The sequence below is a fragment of the Dipodomys ordii genome, unplaced genomic scaffold (assembly GCF_000151885.1).
Source record: "Dipodomys ordii isolate 6190 unplaced genomic scaffold, Dord_2.0 Scaffold73, whole genome shotgun sequence".
Lineage (NCBI taxonomy): Eukaryota > Metazoa > Chordata > Mammalia > Rodentia > Heteromyidae > Dipodomys > Dipodomys ordii.
In genome coordinates, this window is record NW_012267289.1 from 10,380,957 (window position 1) to 10,398,674 (window position 17,718).

General features: G+C 38.1%; 1 protein-coding gene across 2 annotated transcripts in view; it reads left to right on the forward strand.

The window, feature by feature from the left end:
* The window catches only part of LOC105991497 (transmembrane protein 45A-like), a 64,646-nt gene that overhangs the window by 41,630 nt on the left and 5,298 nt on the right, over window positions 1-17,718 (forward strand). Inside the window, exons 2-5 of one of the 2 annotated variants that reach the window (XM_013024137.1) lie at window positions 6,079-6,271; window positions 8,358-8,564; window positions 10,242-10,426; window positions 17,184-17,329. In XM_013024137.1, the coding sequence (XP_012879591.1) occupies window positions 6,082-6,271; window positions 8,358-8,564; window positions 10,242-10,426; window positions 17,184-17,329 (728 nt within the window). In that variant the 5' untranslated portion in view covers window positions 6,079-6,081. The remainder of the gene's footprint in view (window positions 1-6,078; window positions 6,272-8,357; window positions 8,565-10,241; window positions 10,427-17,183; window positions 17,330-17,718) is intronic. The other variant, XM_013024138.1, reaches the window with a different exon arrangement.

Below are 17,718 nucleotides of genomic sequence, written 5' to 3' on the forward strand. Positions count from 1 at the left end.
TATACTGACATCAAATATAGTGAAAGCAGGGGTTATACTGTGGGGGAGGGACATACAAAGCAACAAAGAGATAATCTTATAAATGCGTTAGAAACACATGTATGAAAGAAAAAACATTAAAATACATATCTAAGGGTTCATTTGGTTTTATTATTTTTTAAAAAGGCATACATTTTTGGATTGCTGGATCCTATCTTTCTTTATATGTTCAAGTTTAGGACATTTTTCATTTTAGATGTTTGGTTAAAAATAGCCTCTAGTATTAGTTATTTAAAGAGGTATAGAAATCAAAATAAGATAAAATAAGGAACATAGTAGCATTCCACTGGGTCTATTTTTTCTAATAGAGCCAGAATTCTTCTGACATCTATAAAATCAGTAGGTGACGTATGATCTCTGAGGTATTGTGGTAAGGAAGTCATGTTTAAATCTCAGTGTCTTGGTTCTGTCTTCTTGTCTCCACACATCCTAATACTTTGTTTCGCAAAACTAAAGAAAAAAATGAACTGGTTAGTGCTTGTTCAATATGCAGATTTCTGAGTCCTGAGATTTCTTGTACTAATAGATTCAATACATGTTAAATGAGGTACAGGAATGCACCTTTTGTTAGCCACTCCAGCTCTTTTTCATCCTGATTGTCCTCAGGTCAGTGATAAAGTCTCAGGCAGGAACGCATCCTCCATTGGCTTTTGTCCTTTTCTTTTTTTTTCTTAAGTGATAAAAAAAAAAAGAGTGACACCTTCTTTCACACATCCCTGCATGTTAAGAACTGGTTTATCTTCTTAGGACTTATAGAATATGCTTAATTATGCTATTGCTGCTATAATCATTTCTTTTGCTACACGTTTTAATGACCTGAAGGAAAGTGCACATAGGGACATCTATTGGCTTTGGATGTCACTGAAGGTGACATATGCTTAAGACTAGTGACCTGATAAAATGTAGTGAGTGACAAATAGTCCACAGAGTTGGACAGGGAGGCAGGACTTTTCGGAAGGGTGTGTTCCCTGGGTTTAAATGCATTGTGACATAGGGATTTTTGGTGAGTGCATTTGATTCGATTCCAAACGAAGGCAGTAGGAGGTTTTAGATTCAGGGCCTGTCAGCACCTGCTGTTCTTTTCTGGAGCCTGGGAACCATTCTAAATCCTTGAGACAAGAGGATTCAGTTGGGTTCGACACTGAAGAAATTGTGAGGGTAAGGATCATTTCACTAAGAAAATTCAAACTGTTCAAATATGGAAGATAAAGTCTGAGAGATGTATGGAATGATGTTGAATCAAGATTTGTTAAAGTGGGATCCAAATGAAACTATATCTGAAAATAAATCTGTAACATCCTTTTCAGGTACTTTATTTAACCTTAAAGTAAATGATATGCATAATTTATTCTAATGTTTACTCAGCATTTACTTTTATTCATGTGTATATCAATTGTTATCTGTAATTATTGGGCATTTTGAACTTTTCCTTTAATAAAAATGTCACTAAGCATAAAAAGTAGATTTTTTAAAGTTACTCATGAAGCAATAGTTAAGAGAAGACAAGACAGCACATATTCAATGTATTAGAATTTACATATGTAATTTGAAGTATGAATCACTGATTAAGACAAATGTTGGTAGTGACTTAAGACAATTGTAGTTTAAGACCTTTCTCATAATATTGAAATTAGCTATTTGATTGAATTTCTATCAATAAGATTGTTACATATCTTCCCCTAGGCTGAATTCTCTCTGTATAGAGGCTAAGCTATGATAATGGCTGGGAATTAACACCCAACACCTAATTAAGGTCTTAGGGATTTGCCAATTTTGTCTCTTTTCAACACTAGAATTTAAAACTAGTGATAGTGGTGATGATGGTGGTGGTGATGGTGGTAGTGGTATATGCGTGTGTGTGTGTATGTGTGTGTGTGTGTGTGTGTGTGTGTGTGTGTGCATGTATTAGGGTAGTCAGAATAAAGGACTAGTGGAGATTTTTTTCTTATATTTAACCAGAGGATGTTTAGTGTCATTAGAAGCCACAGTTTCTTTGGATAGGAGAGGAATATGAATTTTAGGATGAATTGTATCTGGGTGCAACTGGGAAGGATCCTCAGGAAAGGTCTTTTTGTTTCCTACCCTGGTGATTCCCCCAAGGTTTCTGCTGGCTGCCTGGCAAATATATTTCATGTTATGGTGATGAAAGAAAGCCCTGGGTTTTTTAAAGAGACTGTGTGTGCTCACTGGATTTAAATCTTACCAAACTTTACTACTGTACTCACCTTTTACATAAAGTAAGTTATATCTGAAGGCAGTAGTAAATCAGGGGACAATAATTGGATAGACAATGGCTTCTGAAATGGCACAATGGATGAGAAGTAAAACAAATTTATTCCCATTGCCAAGAATTACTGGGTTTGCTGGGTTCATTAGCCAGACAAATCTAGAAAGCCTGTTATAACTTTGACTTTGGTCAAATATTTTTATATGCAGAAAGGTAGGAACCCTAAAGTTGTTTTTTGTAACTCTGGCATTTTCTTCCTTAATATGTTAGGGGTAAGAAAGAAAGAAAAAAGGAAGGAAGAAAGGAAGGAAGGAAGGAAGGAAGGAAGGAAGGAAGGGAGGAAGGAAGGAAGGAAGAGAGGGAGGGAAGGAGGCAGGGAAGGATGGGAGGGACAGAAAGAAGGGAACAAGGAAGAAAGATAAAGGAGGGGGGGAGAGAGAGGGAGAGAGAGAGAAGTAATGAACAAGCAGAAAATTGGCCCAGGCTCTTTAATTTTGAGTCCTCAATGCTCTGTTACAAGGCTGGCATGGTTTTGGTGACTAAGATCTCAGAGGTTAATCAGGAAGATGGATTTATTGAAGTGAATGCTTGATGCTTTAAGGTGTAACAGGATTGCCTGTTTGGGCCTTCAGGGAAGACTTTTCAAGCGGATGAAACTGAAGCAGCTAGGAGTTTTAGACAGAGGGTTTGATGTTAGACAGCAGAGCAAGGCTTTTCAATAATGAATTCACTTTTAGGGAACTAGCCAGACTCTTGGGTGATTTTCATGTTTTAGGTTTGGGCAAGTAAGGCAAATGACAGTTCTTGTTGACCAAATAGGTAGTTGGGAGAAAGTTACTTTCTGGAAGTGAGTGATTAGTTAAATGCTAAGTATGAGATGACCTTAGAGGTATCAGAGTAAAGATGCTTGATAAATAATTTCTATGATAAGAACTGCTTACTTACTCTTGTTAACTAAGAAACCTACAGTACATAAGATATTAAGTTCAAAGAGAAATTTGTCATGTAGATTTGTTTTCTCTGTTTTCAAGAGCTTTATTCCCTAATTAAAGTATAAGAATTATATAACCAAAGAAGATCCCAGTAACTCTTTAAAACATTAGAAGTAAAAGTGTTATACTGCTTTATAAGAAAGGTACTCATTAGGGTTGGGAAGGTGGCTCAGTGGTAGAGTGCTTGCCTTGCATGCCAGAGGCCCTGGGTTCGATTCCTCAGCACCACATAAGCTAAAAGAAAAAAGCCGGAAGTGGCGCTGTGGCTCAAGTGGTAGAGCGCTAGCCTTGAGCTGAAGAGCTGAGGGACAGCATCCAGGCCCAGAGTTCAGGCCTCACGACCGGTCCTTCCCCGCTCCCACCAAAAGAAAGGTACTCATTACCTTGTTCATGTAATTGTAACCCCTCTGTACGGTATTTTCACAATAAAAAAAGAAGTACACAGATAATTATCAGATGACTAGTAAAGAAAATGTTCACATTTCTGTAGTTTGTAGCTAAGTACAGTTGTTCATTTGGTTTTACTTTGGTAGTTGAGGATAGCATGACTACTGAATAGATTATTTGTTTTGGAACAACTCATCTTAATTCTATGCAATAGGTATTATAATTAGTCCTAATTTACAAAAGAGAAAATTGAGGCAGTGAAGATTAAGTAACTTCCAAAAGTCATCTTGCTAATAAATGGTTAACCTGGTATTCACACCTACTTAGTGTGACCTTAAGCCTCTATTCCTTGGTTTTTATCCCATTCTTTTCATTTACTTATCTTCTGTCATTTAAGTTATTTGAAAATTGTATTTTTAGAAGTTGTATCACTTATTTAATAATTCTTCTATTTTTGGGTCTATCTATCTATCTATCTATCTATCTATCTATCTATTACTATCTATCTCTCTATATATAGATGTACATATAGCTTTTGCGATAGGCACCAATATAGATTTGTTATTTCCAGGAATATATTTGGGACAAACTCTTCCAAGTGAGTTTTTTTATACCAAGGAATACAAATTGTGAATGATCTTTAAATCATGTCAAATTGTTTTCCAGAAAGTTTGAAATGTTTACAGTCAGGATGTATTTTCCAATTCCAGGTAGTAACCTAAATCAAAACAAACAGTGGATTCAGCCACACTGTGGAAGGAGGGCAGCTAGGGTAATTATCCAGAAAAGAAACTCCTGGCATCATTTATACCCATATCTTCTCCTTTAATTAATTAAAAACAAAGACTCAGAGAGGTTAAGGGACATAGGCTCAAGTCCACCCAAAAGATGTACCAGAACCTGCACATAACATGTTTGATAGTAAGATGGCTTGTATGATTTAAACATGCACTGAAATGAGACTTCACTGGAGATAGATTGTCCATATTAACGTCAACTTCACAGTTTCCTCTCGAGGAATTAGCCAAAGAATTGTTGCCTACACTGAGAGGCCCAGTACTCAGCTATGAAGTCTTCTGGGCCAGGTAGAATTCTGAAATCCTTTCTCATGAACTGGCATATGTCTACCTAAATAAACAGAAATAATCCTGGACTGTCTCTCCATTATACTGTTCATGGCACAAGACATTTGAACAAAGAACTCTTTGAATTATTAAGAGCATACATCATTCAAGACCAGTGTCTCTATATCACTGACCAGATACACCCGTGTTTATTAGTCAGAAGTGACTTTCTTCCATGTGGCAATAGTGTAAACAAAATTTGCAATAGGAATTGGGTTAGTTGACTTCTGGTTAAGCAGGACTAAATTCTTTTTAAAATAAAAGTCGAAGTTTCAGTGCCTTAAGACAATAAGGAAGGATTTCTTCATAATGTGAAGCAAGCTGGTTTCCCATCCTCTATTCTGTGGCCATCTCATTTCAAGGTTGCCAAAGCAGGGGGAAGAGAGAGATAAAGGAACTGAACTGTCTCAGCCTTGTGCTGATTCCACATCAGCCCAGTAATCAGAGTTAAAAACTCAATTCTAAGTCAGCTGGAGGAGAGGCTGGGCAAAGGTGGGAAGGAATATGAATATCTGAGGAATACTCATGGTCTCTGAAACACACTTGATCCTTTGAAACCTATTTACTTTAAAAATGCATAGGCAACTGGACACTGGTAGCTTACGCCTGTAATCCCAGCTACATAGGAGGCTGAGATCTGAGGATCATGGGTCAAAGCCAGCCTGAACAGGAAAACTGGCGAGACTCTTATCTCCAATGAACTACCAAAAAAAAAAAAATCAGAAGTAGGGCTATGGTTCTAGTAGAACATGATCCTTGAGCAAAGAAGCTCAGGAACAGTGCCCAGGCCTTGATTTCATCCCCAAGGTCCAGTACATGTACACACACACACACACACACACACACACTTGCAGGCAATTTCATGTCATTCAAAGCTTTAAACACAGATGTCAAATTTTCATATTATATTTTTTTAAGTGTGGTTAAGAAGCAAGTGCATTGTGAAACACTGTTTTTTATAAGAAATCATTTTGAGCTCTGTGTTAAAAATAAGAAATTTTTTACTAAATAATTGTGAGATATGGGAAAGTTATCTTACTTCTTTAGCCTTGTACCTCAATTGAAAATGGAATAATAACCTTTCACTCATAGGTGATAAATCCCTTGTAAAACACCTGACACAATGCCTAAAATATATGATAAGTGTTCAATGAATGCCATCTATTTTCTTTTTTTTTTTTTGGCATTCTTGATATTGGAGTAAGATCTACAAGGTTCCCAAAAGTTAGTATACTCTCTGGAGACAAAGGACATTTTGGCCAGACTCTAGAAATGAATACCTATCTAATGCATACTCTTATCTTTGTAGGTCATGGGGAGTTTCAGAGGTCATGCCCTCCCTGGAACTTACTTCTTTCTCATGAGTTTTTGGTGGATCATCAAATCTATTCTGAAATATGTCTCCAAAAAGCAGAAGCGGATATGCTATCTTGGCACCAAAGCATCAACCCAACGAGTAGAACTTGTGGAGGGAATTATACTAATCTTCATGGCTCTGAGTGGTGAGTGGACCATTTCTGTGTTTTCTCTTCTCCTTTTGAGTATTTTCATGAGCACAAAGAAGAGTCACTATAAAATCAAGCTATGTTAAAATGAACTTTGTATTTAAAATACGTCTTGGCCAGGCACTGGTTGTTGATGTCTGTAATCCTAAGTACTGAGAAGGCTGGGATCTGAGGATTGATTGCAGCTTGAAGCCAGTCTGGGGAAGAAAGTCTAGAAACTCTCTAATGATCTACTCAGAAAAAGCTGGAGGTGGCTCTGTGGTGACATAATAGAGCACTACCACTGCTGAATGTCAGGGACAACACCGAAGTCCTGAATTCAAGCCCCAGAATTGGCACCAAAAGAAAGGTGTAATACATATTCTAATTGTAATTGTCTTCTGATATAATGTGGTACAGTTCTTGTGTAAATAAGAACTTAGTCCTACATACTCCCTTAGCACTTAACCATAGTACTTAATTTGCCTACCCAGTCAAGGTGAATTAGATTTTAAAATTGGTTAGAGCCTCTGAAACACTTTCATAACAACTGTTCTGATCTCTGAAAGAATAAACCCTATTAGAAACCACTTCTCAAATAACACCAAAATGATTAAGTGATTATGGTGATGTTTTTCTGGTAAATCACTGCAGATAGGCTGGAGAGGAGTCGGAGTGGAGGAGGATAGTGCCTCATGCACTTGTCTTTCTCTTTTGTTTTCTGACCTGGAGAAGGAAGTGAGGCAGACAACTTCTAGAGGATTTCATTACCTTTGGAAATTCTAGGAATGCATTCTGTATTTGTTAGTGTTCCACTCAGGCCTCTTCTTTGTTAAATATAAAATTTCCACATTTACATTTGTTTTTTTTCTCATGTTTTATTGATAGAGGTAGGTCTTTGACCATCAAATTACAGGCACTGGTGGCTTATGCTTGTAATCCTAGGTACTCAGGAAGGTGAGATGTCATGATTTTGGTTTAAAGCCAGCCAGGCAGGAAAGTCTGTGAGACTCTTATCTCCAATTAACCACCAGAAAACCCAAAGTGACACTATTGCTCAAAGTGGTAGAGCACTAGCCTTGAGCAAAAGAGCTCAGGGACAACACCCAGGTCCCAAGTTCAATAAAATAAAATAACTACAGCACAACTATTTCCAAAGAAAAGAACTTCTTTACCAAATAGGATAGGTTAATAAGCAAGGTATCATCTCTAAGGAAGTCAAATTGTTGTTGTTGTTGTTGTTTTTGGTTGGTTGTGGGGCTTGAATTCAGGGTCAGGACAATGTCCCAAGCCACTTTGTGCTCAAGGCTAAAGCTCTACCATTTGAGCCACAGTGCCACTTCTAGGTTTGTGTTTGTTTGTTTGTTTGTTTTTGTTGGTTGTGGGGCTTGAACTCTGGGCCTGGGCGCTGTCCCTGCGCTCTTCAACTCAAAGAAAGCACCCTACCACTTGAGCCACAGCATCACTTCTGGTTTTCTAGTTGTTTATAGGAGATAAGAGTCTCATGGACTTTCCTGCCCTGGCTGGCATTTAACTATGATCCTCAGATCTCAGCCTCCTGAGTAGCTAGGATTACAGGTGTGAGCCACCTGTCTAAACTTTTGTATAACTGACTAGATCATTTGTCTGCGTCTTCTCAGTTATTCTTCACTGAGAAAAACCCAAACTCCTAGTGTATTTGATGGCTACTAAGGACAACTTCTTGTTTTGTGGTAGCTAAAACATGTAATATCTAGAGGAAAAAATAATCCATCCTTTATAGACTGATCTCCTAAATTTAGACCCCCAAATCAGACAGGATTTACTTTAGTAATTACAACAAACAGTTGAACTAACATTATAATCATTGATCATTTGAGATAATGATTTGACTCTATTGGTGATATGATTGTTTTGACTAAGATTTTTTTACCCAGATAGACAGCATCTGAACTAAAATATATCTGAAGTTTGTACTAGACCGTTAGAGAATGGTTCAGAAAGAGGGATCAATCTATAAGAGGACAGTAGATTGTAATAGATAATGAATAAATGTCCTTGCATATTCACGAATACTAGGAAAGTTTATGGAGAGGGTTGATAAAACTAATGTCTTTCTCTACAGGCATAGGTGGGGAACAGTTTCTTAATGGAGGACCATCCCTGATCTTATATAAAGAAGGCCAGTGGAATCAACTCGATGGCTGGCATCACTGTACCATGTATTTCTTCTTTGGACTGATGGGTGTTTCCAAAGTCTTATGTTCCACCATTAATTCACTTCCAGGCTCCTTAGTGAAGTTAATGATGTCAAATGCCTTATTTGTGGAGGGTAAGTATGAGTGATGTTTTCATTTTTTCCTTCTGTAATTTTCTCTATTAATGAGATTCATGTAACCCTTTACAATAATGTGTCTTTGGGTTAAGGTACAGTCTTGCTTGACAAGGCCATATACCTGGGCCATCGTGAAATATTTGGGTGTCCTAGCAGGATGCCAAAGATTTTCCTTCCATTAGTAGAACTGGGCCAGCACAAATTATTCAATGTGCTTTTCCCCCTGCTTTATATGTGTCTCAAAGAATCACCAACAGTGTTTACTGCTGTCTTGCTTGTCCTGGTTATTACCATTTTCACTTTTGACAGTGAAAACTGAAGTCAGCAGTGGAGCATTGGAATGGGCAACTGCTCATGGCAGAACATGTTCCAGCATCTGCTTGCTGGCTTCCAGAATACTGGCATCACAAGACAATCTCAATATGTGAGAAGCAGGGTCCAAAAAGTTCAGTCACATAAAAACATGAGGTCCTTAATTTGGAGAAGTTCAAGAAAACAAAGTTTCATTCAGTTGTTTTTCCAGATTATGGTTGGAAGGAAATAGAAAACATGGCGTGATAAATGATTTGCTTCCATTTATTGTACACTCAAGAAATTGACTGATTTCAGAACTGTAAAATCCCAAATGATCAGGAAGCGGTCTCCTCCCACTTGATCCCCTTTCCTTGTCCCTCATCCAAAGATAGGAATATTTTATCTGTCCCTCTTTGAGATCAAGGTCTAGATTGCAAGGTTTCATGATCTCAGGGTGTTACTGTCCTTTTCATGAGTATCTTTTCCTCTTTACCTAAATGAAAACAATGAAGATGAATTTATATCTATTTATAGAATTTGAAAAAATGAAGTGGGTACTACTGCTCTAGAGTTTTGTTCAAGGTCTACCTTATGATGCATGTGCACATTCATTTCATTGTATAAAATTCCTTCAGTCAAGCCTTCATTTTATATTTATTCATTTGTATATTCACAATAATTATAGCTCCCTTGTCCTGTCATAGATATTACTCATTAGCCTATGTAGAAGATGCTTAGAAATACAGTTTAAAGTATCTTTTTTTTTTTTTTGGTTGGTCGTGGGGCTTGAAGGGCTTGAACTCTGGGCCTGGGTGCTGTCCTTGAGCTCTTCTGTTCAAGGCAAGTGCTCTACCACTTGAGCCACAACACCACTTCCAGTTTTCTCTTGGTTAATTGGAGATAAGAGTCTCAGACTTTTCCTGCCTGGGCTGGCTTTGAACTGTGATCCTCAGATCTCAGCCTCCTGAGTAGCTAGGATTACAGGCATGAGCCATTGGCACCTGGCTAAAATGTCATTTTGTGTTAGAGGAGAGAAAAAAGTTGGGGGAAGGGAAAAGGAGAGCTGAATTCCAAAGATTTCATTTTTTTTTTGTGAGTTTGGGACTGGAACTCAAACTCAGCATCTGATTCTTTTGCTCGTTGGCTGGTGCTCTGCCACCTGAGCCATGCCTCTAACTCCTCTATCCCAAGGACAGCATTCTAAAGGGCAATCATGACTCCTCAAATGCCAAAGTTCATTGCCGTGGGAATCAGAGGAAAACTTTTTGAGCACTTATATACATGTGTACGATTCTGTGGACAGAGTATGCTAGAGAAGCAACGGGTAGCATGTGATTCTATGGAGGAAAAAAAGACAAATTATTTTTCTCCCTCTGTCAGGTTTTATCTTTTACAACCACACTCATGGCCGAGAAATGCTAGACATCTTTGTACACCAGATGCTGTGCTTGGTCGTCCTTTTGGCAGGAATAGTTTCCTTCCTGGAGTTCCTCACAAAGAATAATGTATTGCTGGAGCTTCTGAGGTCAAGTCTCCTCATGCTACAAGGGACCTGGTTCTGGCAGGTAGGTTGGAGCCTTCAGCTAATACCTAGTATTTCTATCTCCTTATTTGATGGTGTACTTTAACTTGACTCATGAGACTTTCATCCAGTAGTTCTCTGAGAGATGATGTCCTTCAAGTGGCTCAGAGGCCTTGATGGGGACATGGTCAAAGTAGATGGAGGAAGAAGGTTGTTCACATCTTAATCATACAACTAACTGTCCTTTTCCCTTTCCCTGTGGGAAATCTCATTTATGCCTTTAGTTGGAAGCAATTCTTGACCCTCAAGAAGCTTAATCACCTGATGGGTAGTAGATTCTAGAAACATCTGGAAATCAAGAAAGAGAAGAAACTGTTATTTATTGAGAAATAACATTTTGGGCTATTATATTAGATTTTTATATATACCTTATTTTGCTGTGTTCTTACGCCAAGTCAGAAATTAGGTACTATCATTTCTAATTTACTGTAGGAAAATCCAAAGAGAAAAGTTACTCTCCCAGGCACAATCAGTAATAGATAAAAACTCTAAAACTGAACATGTTAACCACAACACCTATAATCTTTCAATTTTTTATGTCAACTCTCTACCCTTAATGCGTTGCTATTAATTCCAATCAATGAACATCTGAAACTGTTAAATCATAATGTCATATACATTTATAGATGTAACTGCCAAAGGAAATCCACAGTTAGTCAATCCCTGTCAAAATCTCATCTCTGTTCATTCTTTATAGAGATAGAAAAAACAATCCTAAAATTCTTGTGGAAGCACAAAATACCCTGGCTAGCCAAAGAACTCTTGAGCAAAATAAACAATGCTGAAGGCATCAACAATACCAGACTTCAAATTATACTGCAGAGCCGTACTAACAAAAACATAATGGTACACTGGCACAAAAACAGACAGAAAACTAGGATAGAATATAAGATCCAGAATAAGCCCAAGCAAGACTGTCACGTGTTTCTTGAGAAAGTGGCCAAGAACATATACATTGCAAAAAAGCTTCTTTAACAAGTAGTGCTGGAAATGGGATATCCATAGGTAGAAGATTAAAATTCAAATTCAGAACGGAAAAATAGTGTTTTCATCTCCCCAAAAGCTTTTCTAAGGCATTTCTGTGAGTTTAATATTTTTGGGCATAAATCTTTAATTACCTTGAAGCTTTTCATCTCCTCAAATGTCTAGATTAGTTTCCTGTTTGACTTAGCAGTCAGCCTAAATACTGTCTGGAGACAAAGAAAAATGAACATATTCTAGCAATGCAAACATCCTTATGGGAAATGACAGTTTAGCCCTGTTAACTGCCTGTTTTTCCATTTATCTGAAACCCAAATCCAAATGTGTAGAAACCTACTTGAATTTATTATGTTTTCATGGTTTATTGATTATAGTTATGGTCACAATTCTGTCTGAAGTGACTTTTTGTTTTGTCAGTCATGGGGCTTGAACTCTGGGCCTGGGTACTGTCCCTCAGCTCTTCAGCTCAAGGCAAGTGCTCTACCACTTAAGCCACAGTGCCACTTCAGGCTTTTTCTGCTTATGTGGTGCTGAGGAATCAAACCCAGGCCTCATGCATGCAAGGCAAGCACTCTACCACTGAGCCAGCCCATGAAGTGACTTTTTTTAAACCTTGCTTTTTCTTTCACCATTTCTCTTTACTTGACCAATAATAGTGCATCAATTATGTGCAGACCTATTAATGACACACCTGCCTCCTGGAGCCATGTGTAGGACATGTAACTGAAAGAGGCAAATGTTCAGACTGGCTGTTTTCAATTTAATTTAATTTTTATATTTTTGTCAGTCATGGGACTTGAACTCAGGGCCTGGGTGCTGTCCCTGAGCTTTTTCTGGTAGTTAATTGGGGATGAGAATTCCAGACTTTCCTGCCTGGCCAGGCTTTGAACTACAATCAGCTTCCTGAGTAGCTCAGATTATAGTCTTTCCTCACTATACAGTGGTTCACTTATTGAGGCTTCACTGTATTTCAGATTTAAAAAAACAAAATATATATCTAATTCTATATCACAGAGTTTTTGCTCTATCATAGGATTTTGCAGTATAGGTATAAGGTATTTATATAATATTTACCATTTTAATGATTTTTTGCCTAAACAATAATAATATCAAATATTAAAATGTTAATTAAGGTTAATAAGAGAGTGGGAAAGGTTTATAGGAGAGTGGGAAGAGCCTTACACTATATATAAATAAGAAAATAAAGATAATGCTGCAACTTTATATATATTCACCCATCATAGGGGTCTCTGGAATGTAACTCCCATGCTAAGTGAAGAATTTCTGTATAAAAGGATGAGCCATTGCCACCCAGCTCACACCATTTTTTAATAATTCAAATTTAAATGATTGTGTAATATGTACACAGATGGAGAATTGCCCTCCAAACTTATAAAAACATCTTTGGATTTTTTTCCCTGAGCCTTATTACATTTAATAATGTTTTCTTATGGGATATAGTAGTGTAAGCCTGTAATACCAGCACTTTGGAGGCTGAGGCTGGGGGATTGTGAATTAAAGGTCAGCTTGGACTAGACAGGAAGACCCTTTCACAAATTCAAAGACACAAAAGTTTTCTTTAATAACTTATTCATAATTTAGAAAAGAAAAAGAAAGTTCATCAATGTCCCCTTGTTCCTTGAGTCAGGCTCTTCTTCTGTTTCTGTGTAGGAGACTATTTCAAAAACTAACTCGTATTTTGTCTGAGCCTTTTCTCATTCTCCTTCACAAAGGAGACAGAGATAGTCGGGGAAGAAGGAAACTGTTCCTGCTGGCTTGGCTTCTTGTTATTCTCTACCTACCTTCCTAGCCCAGGATTATCTCTTCAGTCCAAATGAAAATGAAACCTTTCTTACCTTTAAGAAAAATGAAGTTTTATTTGAAAATGAAAGAAAAAAGTAGCAGTGGCGTGAAATGATAGATCAAACACTTGTTTGGGCTTATAGTGTTGCAATACATGGTTAGACAGATAATAAGATATGGATCAATATGAAACTCAAGTTGTAAACTATGCATAGATTGTATCATTATTTGTTATGGAAATATGATAGTAATGAAGCTCAGACTAATTGAAACAGATATGGGTGACATACAAGCTATCACAAGAAAATATTCTTTTATAGGTCTTTTTTCTTGTAATTTTATGTTAAAAATCAAATTAGGAATAGTTCATAAAGGCACAGTGGCAGATTTTTATGTTATCTTTGTATTGAAATGATGATCGAGTGACTTGTGACAGTTTCTGGCCCTTAGTATGAGACTTCAGCTTCCTTTATGGTTTTGTGGTTAAGATGACTATGGGATGTTTCTGTGGGTTTAAGTGTGGTCTCTACAATTGACTATTCATAGGTTTACAGTCTCATCCTCAGTCAATATTTGTCTTTCAATACTGTGGGTTCCAATGAGACAGTGGGAAGCACTCACAGTTTTTCCTTTTCTAGTGAAAAACAGTAAAAAGGGCTGGGAAGGTGTCTCAGAGGTAGAGTGCTTGCCTTGCATGCATGAGGCAGTGGGTTCAATTCCTCAGCACCATATAAGCAGAAAAAGCCAAGAAGTAGCACTGTGACTCAAGTGGTAGCACACTTGCCTTGAGCTGAAGAGCTGAGGGGCAGTGCCCAGGCCTAGAGTTCAAGCCCCACAACCAACCAAAAAAAAAAAAAAAAAGCTTGGGAGAATTGAAGATGACCGATGGAGGTTACTTTAGCGAATTTATTTTGGAAGCTTCAAAAGGCACTTATGAATATGGCATGTACCGAATAGCCTGTGGGCCTCAGTATTAGCATTTTAACTTTACCTCATTAGTCATATGAGTCACCACATAAATGGAAATATCTCACGGGAATATTGAGAAAAATAGATGTCATTACTTGAAAATTCACTCTGCCCTGAGGAGAGGGTGGCTAATTCTAGAGGAAGAGAGCAAGGAAGCTTCCAGGGACAAGTGAAGTCGTTAGGATTTGAAGCCTAGATGAGTGTCACTAATGTATCCAGGCTTGAGGTTCATCAGGGCAAGTGATTCTCTTCTGTTATTTTGGTCATACTTGCTATGTTAGTTTCTTAAGCCTGAAATAACAAATTCCCTCAAGCTGGAAGCTTAACAGAAATTTATTCTTTCCCTGGAGACCAAATATAAAATACACAAAAGCAAGGTATTTATGAGATTGAATCCTTTATTTATTTATTTTTTGATGGTAAGAAAACTTGGCAGAGCTTTAGTGAGTAAGTAAACAAGCGGACAGACAAAAAGCAGATAAGCAGACAAACAGAAGGGCAGTGGCATGCTCTAACAGAGTGTGGGTGTTCTCAAAGGGAGACAGAGCCAGACACTGATGTTGATTCCTTCTTAAGAGCCCAGAAAAGAATCTGTGCCTTGATATCCTTCTGGTTTGCTTTGTGTTCCTAGTGTGTGTGTGTGTGTGTGTGTGTGTGTGTGTGTGTGTGTGAACTCAGGGTCTGTCACTTGCTAGACAAGCACCACTTGAGCCACATCCCCAATCCCTTGTTCCTGAATTGTCATCCTTCATTCTTAGGAGGCTGAGACATTGGATTGAATTAGAGTTTGTTTACGGGTACAAAGATGGTATTTTACTGGGGGCTAATACTGGAACCATCCAATAAGATGGTCACATCTGTTTGCCCTCTATTTGGGAACTAGAACATACCATTTTTCAAGCAAGGTTGGGTGGATTATGTTGATGACACTAGAGAAGCATTGGTGGGACCTAAAACGGAGAATCTGGCGGCAGGTCTGTGTTGGTAAGCTTTTCCCTGTCTAACAAAATATCATGCATAAACCAAAGCTGCCGATGCTTATTTGGGGGTAAGGAGGTGAGCGATTTCTGTTCGTGAGTGCTTGGTCCTGTTGTCGTGGGCCTGTGGTGATGCAGAACCACACGGCAGAAGCATGTCAAGAAAACGATTCTCATGTTGGCCTAGAAGCAGAGACAGGAGGGGCCAAAATCTTAGTATTTTTCTCAAAGGTGTGTCTCCAGGTACCTCAGTTCCTTCCCTCTGTTCTCGTCCCTTTAAAAAGTTTTGCCAGCTTCCATGGCACTAGTAGCTTGGAACAACATTGAAGAACTATAAGGGTTGTGGAAAGGAAACCTCCATGTGGTTCAGGCAGGGGAGAGTTATTAAAACCAAAGCACCAGCCTGCACCAGATGTAGATGTGCAGAGAGGGAACTAATGACAGAGATTAAATAGGGGAAGGCATGGCTCCAGGGCTTATGATAACCTCAGGGACTTCCCACTGACTAAAGGAGGAGAGACTGGAGTGGATGAGGAAGTGACCTCAGAGCCTGTCTCTGGTCCCTTTCTTTCTCCCTCGTCCTCTTTCTCTCTCCCCTGGCAACCACAAAAGGAGCAGCCATCACGTACCTCATATTCCTTTTATGATGTTCTGCTTTACGGCAGCCCCAGACACAACAGAGTCAAATGACCAGAGACTGGTGCCTTTAAACCTGTGAGCCTGAATAGACATTTTAAGTTGTTTTTCTCAGTTAATTTCATCACAGTAATGGACAGTTGACTAATTTAGGATGGAGGATCAGTATCAGGTAGGTTTTAAGTTTCCTGTCTCTATAAAGTACACAGCAAATGCATGTTGATTCCTGGGATAGAAAGAAGGACATTAGCAAATATGATTGGAAAATGCTGGGACTCCATTTCCTCAATAAACAAGACAAACAGGGTCAGCCATAAATAGAAATGTTGGTCTACCTCTGTTCGTTTGGTCAGACAGATCATCTTAGTGACAAAGTGATGGAGAATATATGTTTCAATCCATGTTTTCCTGTTGGTCATCCGGGTCTAATATGGCCAGAAATTTCTATTCTTACTAAAAAGCTTAGACTGTAGACTTTTGAGTGATGTTCTCTAATTTTTTAAGTGTTGACAACTTCAAATTATATTTTTAAAAGTGTGCAGGTGAGTCAACATGTAACTATGAAGTAGGCGTGGGCTCGGAGACTGCCAGTTTCTAAACTGTATGTTGATGTTCAGTTTTTTCATTTGTTTTCTATTTTTGAGGTGAGGTCTCAATATATTTTCCAAGATGACCTTGAGGTTATAGGATCAAGTGATTTTCCTACCTCAGCCTCCTGAGTAACTGGGACCCTGATACACATCATCTTGGCTGCTGAAATCTGTGTTTTAAGAGGTTACTTTACTGTGTCTTTATGGGATCAAGTTTCATCTTAGTTCATTGTCTAAACCTCATCAGAACGACTGAGGTGACTCAAACTGACCTTCTCTCATAGTTTCCCACATGGAAAGAATCTGTGGGGAAAGACAGCATAGTTAGAAGAAAAAACAAAAATTTTAGAGCCAGAGAATCCTGTCTTAGTCATTCAGCTGTTTTGAATACTGAGGAAGAAATTACTCTGAATTCCAGTCTTTACCACTGTGACCTGAGGGATAACAACATCTCCTTGAAGTTGTGAAGTTTAAGGATAACTGTGAAGTTCATATGTATCAGGGAGGGAAAATGGTATTTGGTGTACAACTAGAGGGAACCCATCCAAAAAAGCTCAGAGTCAGATCCTGAGTTCAAGCCTCAGGATCAATAAGTATATATAATATATATTTAAAGTTTGGTAGATACTGTCTTTATTAATTTAACAGAGAGAAAAACCTATTGTGTTTCCTGAGAATATGAGATAATGGAGTCTTCATCATTACCAAACATTTTGAAATGTACCATCTTGGGGAATATGATTGGTTATTTTAATATATGCTTTTTGTTCATTTTAAATCACAGGTTGCTTTTGTTCTGTATCCCCCAAATGGAAGTCCTAAGTGGGATCTGAAAGATCATAACAACCGTATGTTTCTCAGCATATGCCTTTGTTGGCATTATGCATTTACCTATATGATCATTGGAGTGAGTTGTGTTTTTGTTACCTGGTAAGTTAATGATTTTTTTGGTTCAAAAAATTTCCATTCTCTTGCATGTGTGTGTGCGTGTGTGTGTGTGGTCAGCTTAAAACTTAAAAGGAAATTTTATTCCTTAACTTCCTATAAGAAGGAGTAGCGCACATAGAGCTCCCCTATGACCCAGCAATCCCACTTTTGGGCATTTACCCAAATGGTCACAAATAAGACCACACTAAAGCTACCAGCACAACTATGTTTATTGCAGCACTATTTACTATAGCTAAGATATGGAACCAATCCAGATGCCCCTCAGTAGATGAATGGATCAAGAAAATATGGTATATATACACAATGGAATTCTATGCCTCCATCAGAAAGAATGACATTGCCCCATTTGTTAGGAAATGGAAAGACTTGGA